Source organism: Dermacentor albipictus, chromosome 3, assembly GCF_038994185.2.
Source record: "Dermacentor albipictus isolate Rhodes 1998 colony chromosome 3, USDA_Dalb.pri_finalv2, whole genome shotgun sequence".
Lineage (NCBI taxonomy): Eukaryota > Metazoa > Arthropoda > Arachnida > Ixodida > Ixodidae > Dermacentor > Dermacentor albipictus.
The window spans coordinates 114,838,289-114,860,605 of record NC_091823.1 but is presented as its reverse complement, the minus strand read 5'-3'; the positions used below and the strand labels follow the sequence as shown (position 1 = coordinate 114,860,605).

Sequence of the window (22,317 nt, the reverse complement as noted above, 5' to 3'; positions counted from 1 at the left end):
GCCCGATGTTTGGCCTACAATCATCAACCGTCGGAGAAGGAGAGCGACACTAAAGCACACAAGGGAGGTGTCGGAAAACTCCTTTAACTTTCTGCCCCTGAGCGATGGAACGCCGCCACAACAAAATACAGAGAAAGAGAGAGAGAGAGAAAGAGAAAAAAAAAAACTAGACACTAACTTCGCGGCCGCGACGCCAATTCACCATGGCTGCCCCCACAGAGGATGGAAAATCGGCCGAGTTGGTGCAACGTCATTTTCGTAACGACAACGCAAGACGACAAGACGCACAAAGACGCTCGTCTCACGGCCGCGTGCGTCACCGAGGCTTATTATTCATAACGCGAGAACAACGCAAACGGGGGCGTTTATGTGCACAAACGACGGGAACAAGCGCCATCGACGCCCGCAGGAATGATCGCTTTTTATCTGTGCAGACACTCGAACGGGGCACCCGGCGCACTTCCGTCGCTCGCGGTTCGATCGGGCCGCGCTTTGCCATCGAGCGGTTCCTGCCCACCTCCGCACAGAGGAGCTCTATATTGGAGTCAAAAAAAAAAAGGGGGGGGGAGAGAGAGAGAGAGAGAGAGAGAGAGAGCCGTGCCGTACGTGCATATATCGACGAGCTGCGATAAATACGACCCGACGTTCTCGTTATGTTACACAACGCAGAAACGACCATTTTCGTGAGGACGAACGCTTTCCGTGTTTGCGCGTCGACCCGCATCGCACACGCAAGGACGTCGCGGGGGAGGGGCTCACTAATCACCGCAGCTCGCGCATATAGGCAAACTCGCGTCCTCAACGTCCGGCCTTGGACGTGTAGGACGGAACGGTGTTTAAAGAGACGTACGAGCGCAAAAAAAAAAGGAAACTACAGGACGGGCTGCTAGATAAATAGAGACCTCTACGGGGATTCGCGGTGTTGAGGCCGTATACCCGAGTAGAAAATCTTCACTTACGCGCCACGCTTGCGTGGATGTCACACAATGTATATAACCTAAAGCGTCGCATTTCGAATGCACGGCATGGTATGCGTCTAAACGACCGGTAACGCGCTCGGAAAGCGCATACCATTAAAGCGTCAGACGAGGGTATAATATTGACAATATGGTAATACCCTCGGGCGGACGGGCAAAATGGTATTATATATCCTGTCATTCTGGCCGTTAGTGACGTTCGCAGGCTCTTGCTTTGGAAGTTTTAAGTGGCACACGCTAGCGAGCTTCGCTGCATCGAAGTGTGAAGCCGCGATAGAAGGGCTTCAAGAGTAAAGTGAATGCCAATATTTGCATGGGCCGGCAGTATTCTAATACCACTTTCTTTATTTATTCTTTCTTTTTTCTTGTTTTTTTTTCTTTTTTTACCCTGCGATTTTGAAATGTTATCAGTGCCCCGTGCTGCTTGCAACAGAAACATCCATTGTTCCCCTGCTCCCTTTGGACGCAATGCTTACTTTGTCTTGGCTAATCGCGATTGTTCACGCAAATGCCGGTGCAAAGTGCTATTTTATTTACACTATAAAGGTCACGCTACACATGCTGTTATTAGGCGGCCTATGACGCAATGTTAATGTGCAAATATTGCCCAAATTACCAAACACATAATGCGACTACACTGATTTCCCAAGTCGACATTGATTCCAAATGACGCTTCGTATCTCCGGGTATAGCAAACGCGTCGCCAAAGTGACACTCGCTGCGGCAAAGCTTGCGCGCTCAAAGTGTCACTTAATTTGCCACCGTGTGTGCCGGGGGTATAACTCGCAACGCCCGGTGCACGTAAAAGAAAAAAAAAAAAGGAGCAAGAAGGGGAGGAGTAAATGAAAGACAATGGGCGAAACGCCGCCGTGGCGTGCCATCGTCCGCTTATCACCGATACGCATTCGCTATGTAGAAACGTGCAGCCATAAATAACTTGCGTTCCCGGATGCCGTCGCAAGAAATCGCTAACGCGCTGCGTGTAAACGGTGGCGTTCTGCCAAGGCTGACCATTTTACGCGCTAATAAGGGAATGCGAGGCGTTGCTAGCTGCAGCATCATTCGTGCAAATGATACCTAAATATGCGACTGCGTTTGTACGCCCCACCCCCTACCAGAGGAGGTGCGATCGCGGACTATTATATACTTGGCGGATAATGCGTCCGATGACCTTTCACGTACCACGCACGGCTCCGCGCACACGAGCTCGAGCCATTGCGAAAAGGGAAAGCAGGAAGTCGTGCGCCCAGCAAGAGAGAGAGAGAGAGAGAGAAAGGGGAATAAAGGGAAAGGCAGGGACGTTAGCTAGATCGCAATATCGCGTTTGCTACCCCGCGCTGGAGGAGGGAGCAAAAACAGAGAATGAGAGATGAAGGAATGGAGAGAAAGAATAGCACCACCAGGGAAAGCACAGCACACGTGAGGACAAAAAAAAAAACAATAGAAAATAGAAAACAAGCTGAAGAGCGTAGCCGTTTTCACAGGCAGTTGCACAACGTTCTGTGCTGATGCATTGACAATAAGCGAGGAGGAGGCCGCTTTTGGATTTCCTCAGCGCGAAATGATGGCACATAAATCACGTGTATCGAGTACACATACAATGCGCTTGGAGCAGACTCGGTGTGCTGGCTGCTTAAAGGCACTACTACACGGATGTCAGTAGCAGGGGCACATATCACTCGAGCGACGTACTGTATAACGTACAGAGCCTCGCGTTAAGTACACAACCACCCGCCACGGCCACATTTTGAAGGGCTCGAACTGAAAAAAAAAAAAAAAGAATACGCTCGTTTGCTTGGATTTACGTGCTCATTAAAGAGAGCCGTGCGTAGCAAAATTATTCCCCTCCACTATATACGGCGTCTCTCATCGTCCCAGCGCAGTTAGTTGCCTTGGGACGTTAAGCCTTACGAATCAACGAATCAAGCATACAACAGATCGGCCAGCAGACTCTCGCGTGCGAGGAGGAGCGAAATTTGGACAGACCGAACCATGACTATTAAGCTCAACCCTAACGCCTTCCCGTGCTGCTGCATGTTCTTTTTTTTTTCATTTATTTAAGGAACAGCAGACAGACAGACAGACAGACAGACAGACAGACAGACAGACAGACAGACAGACAGACAGACAGACAGACAGACAGACAGACAGACAGACAGACAGACAGAGAAAGTTGAATTGGTCCTAAGGGACTACGTTGTCGTAGTCGCGGGCCCATGAATGTTCCAAGAATTCCAAGAATGCTCACGACCCGGTGCCGCAAGCTGCCCGGTCACTGTGCGACGCGCAAATGGGGCTACACAGTCGGTATGAGCACACGCGCACGACCCGCCAAGTATATACACCCTTCAACCCCAAATCGTCACAAAAAACAACAAAAAAAAATAAGAAAATCGTCACGCCTTCCTGCTGCTTCCTAACGGCGTCCGCGTCGTACACCACCGAGCACGGCGGGCGACGGCTTGCGCAATCGACCGGAGGCCGAGCGGCGAAGCGAGAGATCCTCGGGCGCGCTCTTAACGGCGGATTACAACACGAAGCTCGTTCCATTGTTTCCCTCAAGACTATAGATACGCGGGTCGGGAGCAACGCAAAAAAGACGAGACCAGTGTGACGTGCGAAGAACACCCATTGCTTGAACAGTTAGTTCAATTTATATTCCGCCCGGTCCGTGCGGCTGCAGTGTGTGCTACAGATGCGCACGGTTTTGTCACGCTATCGGAATAAAATAGAATTCAACCGATTCCGTTGAGTTCCATTATCATAGCTGCCAACCTGCGAACTTAAGCATTCGTAAAAATGTTTCGCTGACACAAATGAGATGTGGGAGTGGATACAGGAAGCTTTCCCGGTGTTCTCGAGGATCATTTTTTTTTACGTTTTGCAGTGGTCAGTGCTCCTAAATCAAAGCACGCGAGCGTGAATAGGCACTCCGCCCTCATCGAAATGCGGCAGCGATCGAAACCGCAACCTGGCGACCTCCAGCCGCGTTGCGCCATATTGCCACTAGGCTATATGCCGCGGCGGGTGGGTATGTATACTTCCTCGTTACCTTATAGACTTGCGCGCGTTATCACCGACGTGAGGTGCATACCACGGCGGGCACACCGAGAACCCGAACTCGTTAGCGCACGCCTCTGCGCTGTCAAACCCAACGTATCTAGTAGCGTTGGTCAAACCCGGAGGGTCGTTTATTTCGTGTCGTGACGCATATATTACCGTCGGCGGCGCTTGTTCGAACAATGCACGTGTGACACGTTTCGGGAAAGGACAACGGCGCTGACGCTTTTAAGTTTTTTTTCACCGGTGCGAAGGATGTGCAGCTTGTATGGTAACACGATGCTCCGCGTATGAAGAAAGCGACACCGAGAAAAAAAAAAATGTTTGAATGGATAGATTTCAAGCACTTTCTGCTCTGGCAGGAAGGTTCTATCTGAATGAGACAGACCTTTAATTTATCTGAAGATGCCTTACATGTTAATAAAGTTGCTGCGGGGGCTGGTTGTTGTGATATCATGGCTAAGCGCGCTGCTTGGGGTAAGAAGATGGACTGTTCAGGAACAAGGAGAAACACAGACGAGGTGAAGCGTGCGAACTGCCAACTAGTTTATTTTTCATTGTGTCAGGTTTCTTTTATTATAGCTGGCTTTTAGATGCGTACACGGGGCAAATGCAGCTCACACGAAAAAATAAACTGGCTGCGAGCTCGCCCTTCACCATGTTTGTGTTTCTTCTTGTTCCTAAACAATCATTCGTCTTATCTCAAGCTGCGCGTTTTAGGCGTGACGATGATACCTTACGAACCTCCTTTTGAGACATTGAGTAAGGGATACGCCAAGAAAAACAAAATAAGGTCAGTGAAAAATAAAAAAAAATAAAAATAAAACGAAACTTAGGTGACAAAGATTAACAGCACAATAAGAAAACGAGACATTCATATAAAACACTTGATAGAAACACGAATACAGGCGTATAAGGAGAAGTGTATAATAAACAAAACAAACTCAGTATTATTCGAGGTTCATGGACACAACTAGCAAACAAATATGAAGGTACTTGAATACAATCACACTAGACATTGCTCCTATGATTTCTCTTCGCAGCAATCAAGTCTGTTGTAACTTGCAAAATTGTGCATATGTGTGTAATCTTCTGTCAAACTTGTCGCTTACGGGGGTCGCTTACGGAGGCTGAGATTTTTGTCAGGATTCATGCCTTTAGTCTCAGCCTACCCTCGTTTGAATGAACAAGAAATAAAATTCAATTCAATTCAGCACACAAATGGAACACTTGAACGGAAATACGGTTTTATGCCAAGATTAGTGGAACAACGTAAGACAGAATCCTGACAGCTGATAATCGCTTGCTAAGCGTAAGGACCACATCGACGCATTCACCAAATGGCTGGACATTTCTGGACTCTTGGTGGGTAGGGGGGGGGGGGGGGTGATAACAAAAACTGCTCCGTGGGTGTTCAAAATTAATCCGCAGTTCCTCGCTACGGTGTGCTTCATAATCAGATCGGTGCTTTTAATGAATATAGCACACCTTTTTTTTTTTGGGGGGGGGGGGGGGGGGGCACGACCACGCTGAGGTCGTGCTGGCCGTCAACGGGCAACGGTGAGTTTCACAAGTGCCTAGAGGTGCGCATTTCTTAAATTCGCACAACGCAGGTTTTGTCTTTGCACGAAAATAAATAAATACATTAGTAAATAAATAAGAAATGAATAGGAAAGAAATTACTAGAACGTGGCTACATTCGTGGCGTCTTCTTGTCAAGAAGCGCCAAGTGAAATTTGTGCGTGGCTCCGACTCCCAGCGCCTAACGCAAAGAACACCGCGCAGATCCGGTGGAACCCGAGAAACATGGAGGAAGAAAAATGACTAAAAGGGGGGAAGAAGCGTGACGTCAGGCAGCTAGTCTCGGCGAGCAAACCGCTCCTGACGCCGTTCGTCCTTTCCTTCGGAGGCAAAAAAAAAAAATAAATAAATAAAGAAGAAACAGGCCCTCCATGGTTTGCCGGACCTTTAAGGCGTTTAGGAGAGCAGATAGTTGGGCTAGTTGGTTGAATGCACACTGAAAAAGTTTGGGCTTTAACCTTAAAGAACGCTCTAAGGCGTTCTTTGGTTCGTGGTAGTCTTTAGTCCCGCCCTCGACACGATCGTCACCCGCCCTACTCTCCATCATGATGAACTAGTTCACTATATTGTCATCATACATCTGCATTTATCGTCATGATACGTTTACATTATGCAAAAAAAGAGGTGAGGCGTGCAGACAGGACACAAGAGTACAGAAGTGGACAACACGAACGCCGTTCGTGTTTACCTAGGTCGTTTACCTAGGTCAATTACTCACAAGGGACCCTGATCACGAGAAGGAACTTTACGGAAGAATAAAAATGGGTTGGAGTGCATACGGAAGACATTGCCAGATCGTGACTGGGAGCTTACCACAATCATTTAAAAGGAATGTGAACAATCACTGCATTCTACCGGTGCTAACATCAGAAACTTGAAGGTTGACAAAGAAGCTCGAGTACAAGATAAGGACCGCGCAAAGAGCGATGAACGAAAAATGTAAGGCGTAATGTCAAGTGACGGGAAGAGAGCGGTGTGAATCAGAGAGCAAACGGGGATAGCCGATATTCGAGTTGACATTAAGATTTTTAAACAATTGGCCTGGGCAGGCCATGTAATGCGTAGGATGGATAGCCGGCAGACCATTAAAAATAAATAATGGGTGCCAAGGGAAGTGAAGCGCAGTCGAGGACGGCAGAAAACTAGGGGCGGGGGGGGGGATGAAATAGGGAAATTTGCGGGCGCAAGTTGAAATCAGTTGGCGCAGGACAGGGGCAATTGGAGATCGCAGGGAGCACCCTGCAGCGAACATCAAATAGCGTGATGATGATGATGATGATGCTGATGATGATGAAGACGACGACGACGACGACGACCACTCCGCGCTCTCGGCGGCTAGAAATTACCGCTCGCCTACACGTGGCGTGGGACTATTTCCCGTGCGCCTTAATTTCATTTATGATATTTGTGACTACAGTCTGGCACAACTTTAGAAGGCGGCGGCATTTGCCGCTCGAAAGCGGATGGGCCTCCACCAATGGGCGCGCGCTCCAGGCTGACGTCATGAGCCGGACGGCCGGTGACCCCGACGACAGATAACGTCGCAGCCCGCGCTTCAAACTTGGCCGAGTCGCGTTAGCGAGATCATTTATTTAGTCGCGGAGGCAATAGGCTGCCGCGGTTCGTTCATCTGGGCGGGCCCTCTCCTGCCTCCCTAAGTTGTACCCGACTCGTCCTTTTTTTTTTATTTTTTCATGTATAGGCTTCAAGATTATCACGTGACGCTCCCTCCCATAGCCTATTTTTTTCCTTGCCACATGACGGGAAATAACATCAAAAACTTTCTTTCGTGCTGTGTTGCGCACCTGCGAGAAGTGCACCCTTTTTTTTTTTTTTGCAGTAGGCGGACCAGACCGAACCTCCCGATAATCGAGGCTGCATGCACGCTTGCACTGCACCGAATTATCGAGCCCGGCGCGCAGCGCTATAATGACAATGAAGCAGCAGATAACTAGGTCACGCAGATACTAGGTCAGGATAACGTCGAGAACCGTTATCGAGGGAGACAAAAATAGTCAAAGAGGTGGTCGCCGCGCTTCGCCGGCGACATTAATTTGGTGCGGAGGCTGTGCTCGATTAATATATATATATATATATATATATATATTTCCTCGGGCGAGAGGCACTTCCAGTTCGTTGGGACGAGCGAAATCTTGATTTTCGTTCCAGGAGCCACTCAGCCAAACCTTTGGGAGGAAGTCGCGAGAGGCCTAACCGCTAAGGAGCTTCCGCGTTAAGAGCAACACCGAGCACGACACCGGAAATACGCGGGAAACCCCCTCCCCCCCCCCAAAAAAAAAAAATTAAAGTGAGCAGTGCAGTATAGGCGTGAGTTGGAAGTAGGGTACGGGGAGGAAAGGAAAAGCGCGCGAAGCACGTTTTATATCATAATTCCGGTTAGGCTTATGCGCGGTGACAGTGCAAGTGAGTGGTGCGCGTTACAGGCTACGCTAGAAACGATCGTAATGGCTGCAGGCCCTCCGCATCGAATGTGACCCCCTGGAATTCTCCTTAAACACAGTCGCGCGTTCGCATGAATGCGACATCAGCGCATCGCACCAATCTGCTCGGAGCCTCGCATTCGTGCAAATTACGGGGACGACGCGCTATAGATAAGGAGCGTCGCTTTAATGGGTAAATTTGCAATAAGTAATGCATACCGCTAAAGCGGTATGCATTACTTATTGCTAAAGCGAGCTTGGCAAATTTGCAGGGCTGGCACATAAAACTCCCATTTAAGCAACTAATTGCAAGGTATTCCCATTTCGGCCATTGTGGTTCAATGAATGTTCTTTAGATCAGTCTTCGCCTTTTCAGTCTACCTTGAGCGAAAACGAGTTCACAATAGGCTCGAGCAGAGGTCGTCAAAATCTGTGACGTCACGGCGAGATGGTGCGGACAGTACAAAGCGGCGTCGCCACCAGACTGCCCATTTTGCGGGTTCTCTCTTTTTCTTTCTTTTTTTTTTTGCTTACCAGTTCTCTTGTTTCGGTAAGGGCGATCTTTTTTTATATATTGTAGAAGCGTAACTTAGTAACACAACTCGAGTATTTTATTATCTTTGGTGTCCTCAATCGTTTCTCTCTCTCTCTCTCTCTCTCTCTCTCTCTCTCCCTATGTAAACAATCGGTTTCTTCGTGTTCGTATGGAAACGCGTTGCTCGCGATTGATCCATACCTTACTTCGGCGTTAATTCCAGTATCTCTATCATAATGTCACCGTGAAAACAAGCTGCGAGGATCGACAAAAATCGACAAAAATCGACGCTCCCGACCGCGTTGCGGCAAACAATGTCGCCAACGGGGTTACATCTCCTTCGGGATGGAACAACACACTCGCATGCGGGGGCGCGCCCGACAGGCCAGTCTCTCTTTGGATTACTGTTTCTCTCTCTCTCTCTATTTCCTTTATTTTTTTAGCAGAGGCAATGCGGAGAGTGTCGAGTCGACAGTCATCGAAGCAGAGAGAGAGAGAGAGATATGCAAATGAGAGAAAGGCAGGGAGGTTAACCAGACTTAAAACCTCCGGTTTGCTACCCTGCACTAGGGGAAAGGAAAGGGGAAGTAAAGACGGAAAGAAGAGCGTGACTAAAACCTCCGGTTTGCTACCCTGCACTAGGGGAAGGGAAAGACGGAAAGAAGAGCGTGACAAAATAGAAAGCGTGAGAAAAAAAATATGAAAAGGGATGAAATGGGCGTCATTATAGTCTTTCCAATAGGCCACTGTCACGTAGAAAAGTCAACAAAGCCTTGACCGACTTTTGCTGCGACGACAGTTCACGTCGGCGTTCCAAAGTTGACTGTTCTGAAAGTGGCCTGATCATCGAAGCAGTGAAGCAGTGGCCGGAAGAGGTGGCCGACAAAACGAAGGGCCACGAGAGGAGTCGAGACGGGCGAGCGAAAAATCAAAAAGCAGAAAAAAAAGAAAAAAAATAAAAGCTCGCCTTAACTGCACCCCGCTTGGCTATACGCACAACGAGGCAGCCATGTAGCGACGGGCGATTGTCGACAACAGCAAGCAGGATGGGGGCGCACAGAGTCGGCTCCGAAACCGAAACCCGGAACGCAAGAGAGGGCAAGGTCATCCAATCTCGCTGAACACGGCAGCATTTGACACGACGTCGTGACGAAACTGTGGTTGTTACGAGACAGCGAGAGAGGGAATTCGGTAGCTGCCTGTCCGGCGGCTGACGCCCGAAACATTGGCACGCAGAGAAAGTGGGGAGGGGGGGGGGGGGTGCATCCAGAGGTCAATGAGGACGTAGTAACCACGGCCCAAGGCACTGGGATTCGGGGATAGCAAAAAAAAAAAAACATAAATAAATAAATAAAAACGAAGAAGGAGAAGAAGAAAAGTCTTGATGAAACTGCGATAGAGAATAATGAAAAAGACGACTGTAGTATCGATGGCGCGGAAACGGGAAACCATATACAATATATTTTTAGGGATTTGATTTCACGTTCGACGATTTGTTAACACGAACCGTGGGTTCCGAAGGTCGATTATATAATGGGCGCGGAAGAAAGTTAAGCGCGTAGGGATAGGTGGCATCCGCCACTATCCCTTTCCAAAGGGGCAGCTCATGCTATCCGGGCATCTATCTATATAAGAGAGAGAGAGAGTACAAAGAAGGAGAACGGCGGGGAGATGAGAGGCAATTTGCGATACACTTGAAAACGCTGAAGGTAGAGTTGCCTGGCCGCTTCCTACTGTACAGTGAATTTCGTAAATCATAATATCACACACACACACACACACACACACACACACACACACACACACACACCGCCGAACGCAGAAATGACAAGGTCATGCATACTCAGTCGCCCGTGTTTCGGTAGTAGAATGCCATCAAATAGAGCAGTCGTACCCGCCGTGGTTGCTCAGTGGCTATGGTGTTGGGCTGCTGATCACGAGGTCGCGGGATCGAATCCCGGCCACGGCGGCCGCATTTCGATGGGGGCGAAATGCGAAAACACCCGTGTACTTAGATTTAGGTGCACGTTAAAGAACCCCAGGTGGTCGAAATTTCCGGAGTCCCCCACTACGGCGTGCCTCATAATCAGTAAGTGGTTTTGGCACGTAAAACCCCATAAGAAGAAATAGAGCAGTCGTCCTGCGCAAAACAAAGATGCGAGAAGGGGCTGTTTTTCAACCAAGGCCTCCTCCTGTACACCAGACTACATTTCTCCCTCTCTTGTCTAAGAGGAGCCGCGTGAACTACGTCTTCTCTGTAACCTTTGTAAAACCTTAATATCATCACTGCATGTTCCAGCCAGTTGGCGGAGAGGAAAAAAAGAAGTATACTGTTCCCGTTCAATGGCCTCGCCTTTACCGCCGTAGGTTTAAGAAAGGTTAGCTTTTTGTGCTACATGGAATTAAAACGGTGTGCACGGCTCCACAATAAACATAACTTGTTAGTGTAGCATAACCTCCACGCGATGTCTTTAGGAGTTTCATAACATTGTCAAGTCGCGCCAGGTCGTGAAAAAAAGAAAGCTCTATTTCAGTATGAGAATTATTTGCTGGCAATTTTTCCCATATGTTTTAGATTTTAACTGTTAGTAACTGTTAGTAGAGGTTATTATTTTTTAAATCAATGATATCTTGCAGTGGGCAGTCAGCGGTCTGAATGTGGAAAAGGGTAAACACCACCGAGACGGCAAGCTAATAAGCTCTTCGCCACGTCTTTAGAAGTAGCGACAACATGGAGGAGGGTATATCCTAAAAGTACGTCAGGGGTGAAACGGAATATTAATTTTTGGAAAAAAAAGAAAAAAGAAACATTGCAAAGCTTTCGCGGTGCATTTCATGCAGAGGACATGGTATTAAAAAGTGAATAACATTAAAAACTATGTCACACACGTTGAGCATGTAAGAACGTGGATTAAGCGTGCTGGACGCATCGCAGGCGACGCAACGAGATTTCAAATATTTTTCATCTCCGTCGGCCATTCGGCCATTACTTTGCTTGAAGTTTCACTATAGATGCAATCTGTTGTCCTTTTGCTTATGCCAATGTGCAGTGCGGTCGACTTGGAGAGTTTAGCAGTTCGTCCGTCAATGAAGTCGTACCCACTTTGCGGATGGCACCATTTTGGAAAAGTCGCCCTCGAACTCTGTGGCGAAATACACCGCGATGATTCAGTGAACGCTTACCAGCATTCGGAAAAAAATTAAGCAGGAGCAATACATATATATATATATATATATATATATATATATATATATATATATATATATATATATATATATATCGTTAGAGCGGAAGGGGGGAAGTGGTCTTCGAGGCAAGTGCTAACTAGAACAGCAATGCGTTCTGCCACAGATTTTGAGAACACATATATATACTTCCCGCAGAAGGCGCTAAGCACAGGATATCTTCTAAACTAAATGGGCCGATTTCAAATCAATAATTTGGGCATGTGAATAATGGGTCGCATAAAAAAAATCTGCTTCCGCACACACACACAAAATTACGTGGTACACACAGTAAAATAGAAAAATATATCATTATATTATCGGCATACAATATATCGACATGGGAACTAGCCGCAAATCAAAGACCGAGGTTCGTCCCGACGCCCACAACAGTTATGTTTCTAAGAACGAGCAAGGACAAAGATACTAATATATATTAAAAAAAGAAGCGCTGCGCTTTATAAAGAATTATGCAAAGCTCTTTTATTTTTTTTAAAATAATATTCACGTCCTGGAAAGGGGATCTCAATAACATTTTCTCGAAGTCCGAAAACATTAAAAAATAAAGAAATGCCATAGTTGATTTGATTGCTCACACTTTCGAAGTGCGGCACGGACGGAGTGCAAACTTTGTCGCATCGACTCGTTCGAGTGCACAAGTATGTGGCCGTGATCCGACCCCTCAATAGTAATAACAAAATTTAAACACATATATAAGGAAGACGGGCCACCAATCTAACAGCAGCTCACGCCTTTCTCGAAACAAAGCATACGCGCTTCTTTAAGAAAAACACAAGTGACTGACATCAACAGGCTCTCCTCGGGCGATCTAGAAATTAGGAAGTCATATTTGTGGTGAAAAAAACGTTTCTAACCCTTTCGTAATGAGGGCGCAGAGGTCCGACAAAGCTGAAGATACGAGAAAGCCCCAATCAAGTTCAAGCCGAGTCACTTGCGATATATGTATTTCTTGCCCAGGTGCTAAGGTACGCTACTAAGACAGATACTTAAAACGCTAGTTATCAGAAAAGTGACACGCATACACACAGAACGACCGACAAAGTTATGCTTCACGAACCGTTACGCCACAAAGCTGTGTTCCGTCAACTAGCCCAACAAGAAACACCCCTGCGTTAGTTATACGTTATCACGCACGCGATTGCAAAATTAACGCTTAAAAAGAAAATCAATCATCTGTAAGGAAGTGCAACCGGGTACGTCGAAACGACACAAACCTGTCCTAACTGACGGCAGGGATGGCAGTAATGCGCGAGTGATAAACGTATTACAAGTCGGAACAGCAACGCAGCAATCGCAAGAAACAAAAAAGAAACGCGCAGAACAGCGGAGCAACAAGTTACACGCGGGTTTTCAAGAGATGGCTCGGGTGCGCGCAGTTTCGACAGCGGACTTTTTTTTTTTTTTTCCCTGACCCGACAGCGCAGGAGGCACAGCCAAAGGCTCAACGTGCTCCGTACGCACCCCTGCATTCCGTTCCAAACCTCCTTTTCTCCAGATAAAAAAAAAAAAGAGACGGGAACAAAGGAAGGAACTGAAACCCTTTCGTCACCTCTACTACGAAACGCAGCAAAACTCAACAAAATCTCCGGCCCTCACCCAGACGAGCGGTTCGTTAACTTTCGAAACGCCCCGAAACTGTGTCACACGGCACCAAACTCTGACCATCATCGCAGGGGCACCCACTCACATACAAACGCTAAAACGCGCGCGTGTTACTTTTAAAAAAAAAAGTAAAAAAGAGAGAAGAGGAGCCCAGAGCAACACGCCTGGGGCTGACCCGAGGCGTCCAGCCACCGTTGCTATCCGGGCAACTTGTCAGATCGAAAGACGTGCGTTGCCCCTATAATAGTACGTGCCGTACGTTGCACAATGGGTCCGATTAATCACACCGCGACAAAGCAGACGGGTCTCCTTTCCTTTTTTTCTTTCTCGGAGATCCCCAAACTTCCTCAGTAAACGAAAAAAAAAAACGGAAAGGTGCTTAGACGGGGGAAAAAAAATGAAATCGGGATTAAAGTAAAAGAAACGGCCCACGAGAACCCCTCATTGTGCGCAACGGCGCGGAGGAAAAAGGAGACGGGCTGTGCGTCTCGTAAATCTGTCACGAGTAGGCCGCGCGCACCATGAGGCGAAGAAGAGGCTAACGCACGAGCAGGTCGGACCAGCGAGGTAAGTACGCACGAAAAAAAAATGGCCGTTTCTTGGATTCTTTTTCTTCCAAGGCGAAGCTCCAAATCCCGACGTAAGGAACGGCACGCGTCAAGAGGTCTTCCCGAGATTAAAGATGACCCGTACGGCTGTTCACAAAGTACACACGGGGAGTCGCCCAATCGGCGTGCGCGTTTCAATGCCCGCATGCGCGAGACAATGCACTACCCTAATCGTGCATTCACCACGCTTTCTTTTTTTTTTTTCTTTTCCTCGCCACGGCGTTGCTTCTTTTCCCCTCTAATCAGTCCAAACTATCGGGCGCCACATCCTACGCAAAGTCTTTTGTCCCGGAGAGCACGTACGGGAGGGGGTGGGCGATATGATCAACAGTTCACTCGGTCGATGATGTTTCGAACGTGCCGTCAACGAACGCTTTGTGGAGAACGGCAGAGGACGGCGTTCCATTTTGGAACGTGTGGACCTCCTCGCGACGCGCCAACGTCCAAAATGAATCAATTTTTCAAGCGGCGATCGCTCGAAAACGAGAGATCGCCAGCAGGCGCCGGACAAATGATTCATACGCTCATGCGACGTCACCGAAGTACACAGGCGCTCGGACTCGAGAGGACCCAACGGCGGCTGCTTTCGAAACGAGTCGACGCGGATACCGCACACTTTTGCATTTCGCGTAATCGCCTCGACAAAACGTTTCGAATGCTCGTTAATCGCACTTGTTCGACAGGATCGCACGGCTTTCAGAGAACCGCACGACCGAAAACGACGCGCGGCGCATTTTGAACCGCGTCTCACTGGAACGAAAGGGAGAGCAAACAAGCGAGAGAGACGCTTCCACTTACGAAACCATAGCCGCGGCTCTTGCCCGTCTGTCGATCGGTGATGACCACAGCCTCCTCGATTTCGCCGAAGGTTTCGAAGAACTGCCGTAACGACTTGTCAGTGGTGTGGTACGGCAGTCCGCCCACGAATATTTTTGTGAACGTCGTGTCCTTTTGCTGCACGCCACACTCCGACATGCCGCTAACCACAGCTTTGCATGCTCGTCTGACGCCGGACCAGCTGCTCATCACGTGACTACGTTCCGGGCGCCCTCTGGCTGGTCGCCGGCGCCGGCGTCGTCTGCTGAGTGCGAGGGTGTGCGTCCTCCGGCGTCCCCAGAGTTCGGTTTCGGATGCGATGGCGGAAAGTTCGAATGTCTATTCGATACGAATCTCTCTCTCTCGTGCCATTTAACGCGCGTTCTCTAGCCGAATATTGTGGGTGACCGAGAACTCGTACCAAGGAGACGTCAGAAAGACGTCTAACAAACAACTCGAGGAAGCAGATACGTGATGCATCTTCCTTCGCGAGCGTTTTCGTGCGGCCGACGATTCTGGAAACAGGTATATCGAATTATGCTTTGCAAGAAAAATAGATGAGTTTCGAATATATGGATAAAAAACAAAAAGAAACTCGGTTGAAGAATTCGAAAACAACCGCCAGTGAACCTGCAGACCAAGAGATGTCCTGCAAGTATTTACACAAACAAAAACTTTCTTTCAGGCTCAATACGCGTAGAAGCCTGTCAAAAATGTCTCCCTGAACCTTCGTCTCGTAGCACTCACGTCAAACAGCAATACACTTAAATCCGAACATAACGATCCCAAATAAAGCGAATCATTCATGCTCAGCTCGTTATGAGGGGAATTATTTCGCGTTAGTAACTGTCAGTACGCGTTGTCGATATATCGAGCGCGCAAAACGTGCTGACCAACACTAAGGGGAAGTAACTCCCTCATTATTAAAGAGCTGGGCATATAAAACACGGGGCTTCCTATACCACCACCATAAGGTCGCTTGCATGTCGACATGCATCTTTCATTGCTGTTCAGGGGAGTTATTAAGCAGCATCCAGAACGCCATTCTTATAGAGAACCTTTAAAAAATGTGTAAAGGCAAATTTTCCATCTAGCACACGTAGTTCTGTTTTCGCTAAATGGTTTCCTAGCTTCCACGACATACATATATATATATATATATATATATATATATATATATATATATATATATATATATATATATATATATATATATATATATATATATATATATGAAATTTTGTTCAAGCCTTTTATGGGCGAGTTTGGTTATATCGAATAGTCTGATATATATTTAGCGCATAAGTTTGCTCGTTATAATCGAGTTCGAATGAGCTTTGAACAGGACGCAGCAATCAGCTCAATCCGGTGATCAAACAATATACATACACAGCCATCGTTACTATGACTGTGCACTTAGTGTAAAAATAAGGCTCGCTCGCGCTCGCTCCTGAACAAAGAACGCCTGGGCTCACTCCTTCCGTGTGTCTTTTAACACGTGCGTGTGCTAATTAATGACGTCTGGCTTTACGGCTGGCCTTTCAACAGGCGCTGAAGTATATATACTGAGCTGCAAGTTGCGCTTCTGCAATATTTGAACGGTTACCTTTACCGTGAGGGCTAGGGGCCTTGGGAAGTCGGTAAAAACTAAAGGCAGGAGGCTACGCCACCCTGTTTATCGTACCCCTTCTCCGTGTTGTCGTAAGTTTTCAAAGCATCTGCGTAGTTATTTGCGTAGTTAAGACTGGGTTACAATAATTGTAAAGGAAACAAAGAAGCAACCTAATAAGTTTTGGGAACGTTTTCTGGCCCAATGCGACGGAAAGATTAGGGCCGGGAAAAAAAAGAAAAACTAAGATTCGTTATGTTACGTTGACGTGCCTGTCTGCTGCAAAGTTTCATAAGCGTTCCGGACTATAAATGAATCTGTCTTACATATTTATAAGTTGCTTACCTATAATACTACCGTGTCATTAATCCACCATTCTAAGCTGCATATGAATTAGACCTATTACTTCCGCTAGAAGCACACCACACACATTTTAACAATTAACCAAGTTAATTACCTTTCCTATAACATAAACAATAGTGCAACAAAACATTCGAGACGACAGTTGCAACAGTTAATCAGGATCGCTGTCTCGCATTATATAACGCCACATTACGTGCCACTAGCCTATTACAGTTGTAAATTACTGCACATACAAATGAAACGTTATACCTCGTCCAACTTAATCCTGATGCTTAATACTTAACTATACAGTGTTACTATATAATATAGAAAGTTAGCAGACCGCAGCGTGGCTTAGTATAGTTAAGCCACAATGTACCTTTTAATTAGAGCTAGAGCCAAAGGCCTCAATTAAGTGAACCGCCAGTCAGATGCACACAATGGGGAGAAACGCAATGATATAATTAAGCATTGCAAACCAATGACAAGAAGAAAGTACTTTGTAGGGATCCAATTTCAATATTGCTCAGCAAACTGCTCATTAATTGCTGCCTGCAGTGCAACTCTGCTCTTGAATTTAGGCACTGCGAATTTAACTGCGAAACAAAGTCGTCATCGCTATTTTGAGCACGTTTAAAAGAGTACCGACACTTACTTTTCAAAGTTTGAAAACTCCATGACACGCTTCTCACACGTAAAAGGGTGACACTTAGCAAGTGCAGTCCGATATCTTGTTAATTATAATTAAACCACATCCGACACGGAAATACTGTTATATCCGATATTCGTTGTAAGCATATATTTCTTGCATGCTAATTTGAGCAAGAAACATTCTAAACTGACTTCGTTACAGCTAATAATTCGTTATATTATGTTCGTTACATCGACGTTCGGCTGTTCGTGATAGTTGAGAAACACTTACAAGGTATTAAAAATTGATACTAACGCTGTACGTACCCTGGAAGTCAACATTATCGTGATGTCATGCCACAAAGCAAAATTTGCTGGCGTCGTATCGCAAACAGGCTAGGTATATGATGATGTTCATAAAAAAGAAACATTAATGAGAATGCTGCACATATTTGTTCAGACTGTGCTTGTTTGTTTGCAGCTGCAGTATAATCACAAGAGTGGGGCAAGCCAATTTATTTTGACTTCATGATGCATCTGCCTTTGAATACCTCTACCAAAAGTGGTTTGTAGAAACAAGCGGAATAGTAAATCCATTTTTTTTTTTTCAGGGGATTCCGACGCTTGCCAATACATATTACTAGGTTTCGACCTTCATCCAATGCTGAAAAAATGACAAAGGAACTTAAGCGATTACGATACCCCCTATAACGCGAAATTTCAGTGCATCTCAATACGTGTTCTCATTTCGCGATGTATTAGCTGGCGCGGACAATCCGTCTCGTGCGGCACGTTGCAAAGTGAGCGAAGTGTGGCGCGACTGCCTCGCAATCGGTAGATCGTGAGAGGCGCGTGGGCGCAATTCGCAGCAGCAGCCGCAGACAGACCTCCCAGACGACGCGCGCTACTTTGGCGCCATCTCATAGTCATGGTCGCCACAGAGCCCGTCTTGTGCGGCACTACGCTTTTGCCTGGCACTACGCTCTTTGGCCTGGTTCCCTGCGCACCTTGGAACAATTGAGGGTGCCTCGATCAACCCCAACGAGGAGGCGCACTCGGCTGCACGAGGTTTGACTGACCGTGCGCCGGGCAACGCGCCCTCTCCTGGGCGACCCGAGCCTCTCTGCTCGTACAACGAAATCTGCAAATACAATTATCTGTCAAGAAGAGTCCTACCTTCGCCGCACTCCTCGCTGTGCAGGGCCCAGGCAGTCACTCTCAGACTTCTGCAAACAAGCACTTACCCGAGCCCCGCGGCGCTGCACACAATGTACCCCGAACGGTTCCCAAGCCCGGACTGCCCTCTGTGTGGTGATTATGCGGACTTCGAACATGTCCTGTGGGGCTGCGCCTCTGCCGGTCCCCCTTTCACTCACGAGGAAATGCTGAAGCTAATTAGGGCCCAGGATCCGACCTCTCAAATCCTGGCAGTCCAGAGGGCTCGCGACAGGGCCGTCAGGTTCCACCTGATGGTCCCTGAGTGGGCCTAGCCAGGTGGCGTGGAGTTTACTTACGTCTATAGTGGACAAAATAAAGTTGTTTCACTCACTCACTCACTCACTACGCTTTCCTCACGCTTTCACCACACCCTCCTCCTCCGCTTTCCTCATCGCGCTCTCTTCGCCATCACCATCGTGCGTCCGCCGCTGCGCTCCGCGTTCCCTCTTTCATCCTTCGTTGTGCTCGTGGTGGGATCAAAGATGCCACGAGCTAGTGAAGAATATGAGCCGTCTCAACACGTGGCAGATGCTGCGCCACTTCATCGACCCTACCAACACCAAAACCCACGCCCACATAGAGCAAATCGAGGCAACATACAAATTTGACAGAATCGATGAACAGCTCATCGACCGACTTAAAGAAATCTATATAAGCCCCGTATGCCCGGCAACGGATAAAGAATATCAGGGAGCGGAGAATCTGGACGAATCCATTCTAGTAGCCGAGGTCAGAGCCGCGCTCTTCGACTTCAAAGGGAACACGGCCTCTGGCCCAGACAAGATCACCTATGGCGAGCTAAGGAACTTAGACGACGACTCTATAATTCACCTTACAGCTTATATGAACTAAGTGTGGGAATCCGGGGAAGTCCCTACAGGCTGGAAACACGCCAACATCATTTTGATCCATAAGAAGGGCAAAATGCCGGGTGTAGAAAATCTCAGGCCAATTTCACTGGCCTCTTGTGTAGGCAAATTAAAGGAGGAGGTAATTCACCCACGACTAACTCGATTCACGGAAGGAAACAGCATCTCGTGCCATGAGATGGTAAGTTTCAGACTGCACCTTAGCGCTCAAGGTACCATGATAAGGATCCAACACGAAATTATAGACGAACGAAAGACCAAAGATACGAGAGCAATATTGGGCATAGAGTTAACCAAAGCGTTTGATAATGTCAGCCACTCAGCCATCCTCGATGGCCTGTCAGATGTTAACGTAGGGAAGGGGGCCTTCGACTACGTAAAATCTTTTCTCAAAGACAGAACTGCGACCCTGCACATGCGGAGCCTCAGCTCGGAAGAAATTAAATTAGGAAACAGGAGCACCCCGCAAGGAGCCATCCTATCCCCCTTTCTATTTAATTTAGTTATGAAAAACCTCCCACGCAAGTTAGGAAGGATTGAAGGACTAAAGACGAGCATCTACGCGACGATGTCAATGTTTGGCACAATGAGGGCAGCGATGCGTCTATCGAAGAAAGGCTCCAGCAGGCAGCTGACATCATAGACCTCCATGCCAAAAGTAAAGGGCTGAGCTGCTCCCCGATGAAGTCTCAACTACTGATCATCAGGCGCCGGATGAGGGCGGACAACGCATCTCTTCCCAGAATCTCGATAGACTTAGACGGGAAAGAAATTCCACACGTAGATGAGATACGAATTCTGGGCATGTTCATAAGCAAAACGGGAAACAACCACGACTATTGCTAAGGTAGACACGCACGCAAACCAAGTGGTAAGCATCATTAGAAGAATCTCGGTCAGAGGCAGAGGGCTAAAGGAGAAGAAAAAGTTAAGGCTGGTCCAGGCCTTCATCTCGAGTTGGATCAGCTACTCAACCCCATTCCTTAACATAAAAAAAAAGCAGAAAGAAACAAGTTAGATGTAATAATAAGGAAATGCATGAAATGTGCACTGGGACTACCAATCTCGACCTCAACCGAAGCACTAGAGGGAATAAGGGTGCATAACACATGGCAGGAGTCAGCGGAAGCGACGAGAATGGAACAACTCGAATGCCTGAGTCTAACCGAGACAGGACAGCAGATTCTAAACTGGGTAGGACTACAGGGGAACAGAGAAACCAAATACCAGACATTCCATATAGAGTAAAAAAGTTAGGAAAGCCCTCACAGTCACACTGATACCTAAGAACATGCACCCACAACACGATCAGGAAAGACGCCAGTGCAGAGCCAAACACTTGGCAACAAAGCTAAGCAGATTGCCACCTGAAACGGTTGCCTTCACAGACGCCGCCCTTGGCGGAGACGGAAGCTCCATCTCAGTGGTAGTCGACGGGTCTGGAGCAGAACAGGCCGTGATATATACAAGCGGAGTAGACGCCAACAGCAGCAGAGGAAGCGGTGATCGCCCTAGCGTGCGTTAGTACGGTCACAAAGGTGATCATTATCAACAGCAAATCGGCAGTAAGGAATTTCTGCAAAGGCCAAATATCAGACTACTCGTAGAGCATAATACCGAAGGGCAACATAGCCAGAGGGATCACCCTAACCTGGTGCCCCACTCACTCCAACCTACCAGAAAACCATGCCGCCACCACTCTCGTCCGAGTGCTCATTATCCGGGGGGGAGGACAGCCTCAACCTAACTTTAAGGTCGAGACGCTCACGACCTACCATGAGGTCATACAGCACTACAGATTAGGATGCCAGAAATATCCACTCCCGGATAGGTCCCTCACGTCCACAGAGGCAGTCACCTGGCACTACCTGCAAGCCAAGAACCATATGTCTCCCAGATGGAGATACCTCACACAAACGGGAAATCCGGAGGACCAATTCTGTAGATTCTACGATAAAATAGAAACTCTAAGACATATCCTATGGGAGTGCAGCTAATCCCCGGAATATAATTTATTCAAGGACGAAGAAGCATGGGAGACCGCACTTCATAGTGAAGACCTGGTGGCACAGGCCAACATTGTCCGTCTGGCAGCCGAAGTGGCAAACTGCGTCACTAACCCCTGCCCCTTAGGGAGACATCAGGCTCCCTGGACGCCTACGAGCGGTACCAGAGCTCCGGTGTCACCCCTTATGGACAATAAAAGTTTTTACACACACATACACACCCCCGTCATGCATCAACCATCATCATCATTGCCTGAAAAGTTCATCTCATTGCACCATTGAATCATCCGTTGTCCTTAAGCAAATTTCCCCTTCCATTGACGACCATTTTGTTTCAAAGGAAAGGAACAGCGTAAACATACTTGAAATCCTATTTTCTTGTGTATTAACATGTTCACTGCGATGTGGGTCGCAGGTGGGTCACGAGTTATTCTTTGTGCGGCTGGGCTTTTCTACAGCACACAAGCAAAATCTTTGCCAGACATCAATGGAGAAGAAAAATTCTCATTGTTACGTATCTGATGTGTTGCAAAGCCATTCCTCTGTACCTCGTGTAAGTTTCCAAGGAGCACTTGCCTATCTATATATCATCATGCACAAGAATGGGGACTTCGAAACTCCTACTGTGTAGTGAACATGTTAAGTGCACGAAGGCTGCACTGAGCGATCTACACAAAACCTTATTCCCAACAATGTAGAATGAAAAATGCAATACGCACATTTTCCTCGCACTCTGCTAAGAGATAATGTCATACAGCTTGTACAAACAAAAACATA

General features: G+C 47.4%; 1 protein-coding gene across 2 annotated transcripts in view; it reads right to left on the bottom strand.

Moving 5' to 3' along the window:
- The window catches only part of LOC135916900 (RNA-binding protein 24-like), a 126,279-nt gene extending 111,194 nt beyond the window's left edge, over nt 1–15,085 (bottom strand). Inside the window, exon 1 of one of the 2 annotated variants that reach the window (XM_065450345.1) lies at nt 14,849–15,085. In XM_065450345.1, the coding sequence (XP_065306417.1) occupies nt 14,849–15,076 (228 nt within the window). In that variant the 5' untranslated portion in view covers nt 15,077–15,085. The remainder of the gene's footprint in view (nt 1–14,848) is intronic. The other variant, XM_065450346.1, reaches the window with a different exon arrangement.
- Nucleotides 15,086–22,317: the final 7,232 nt, after the last annotated feature.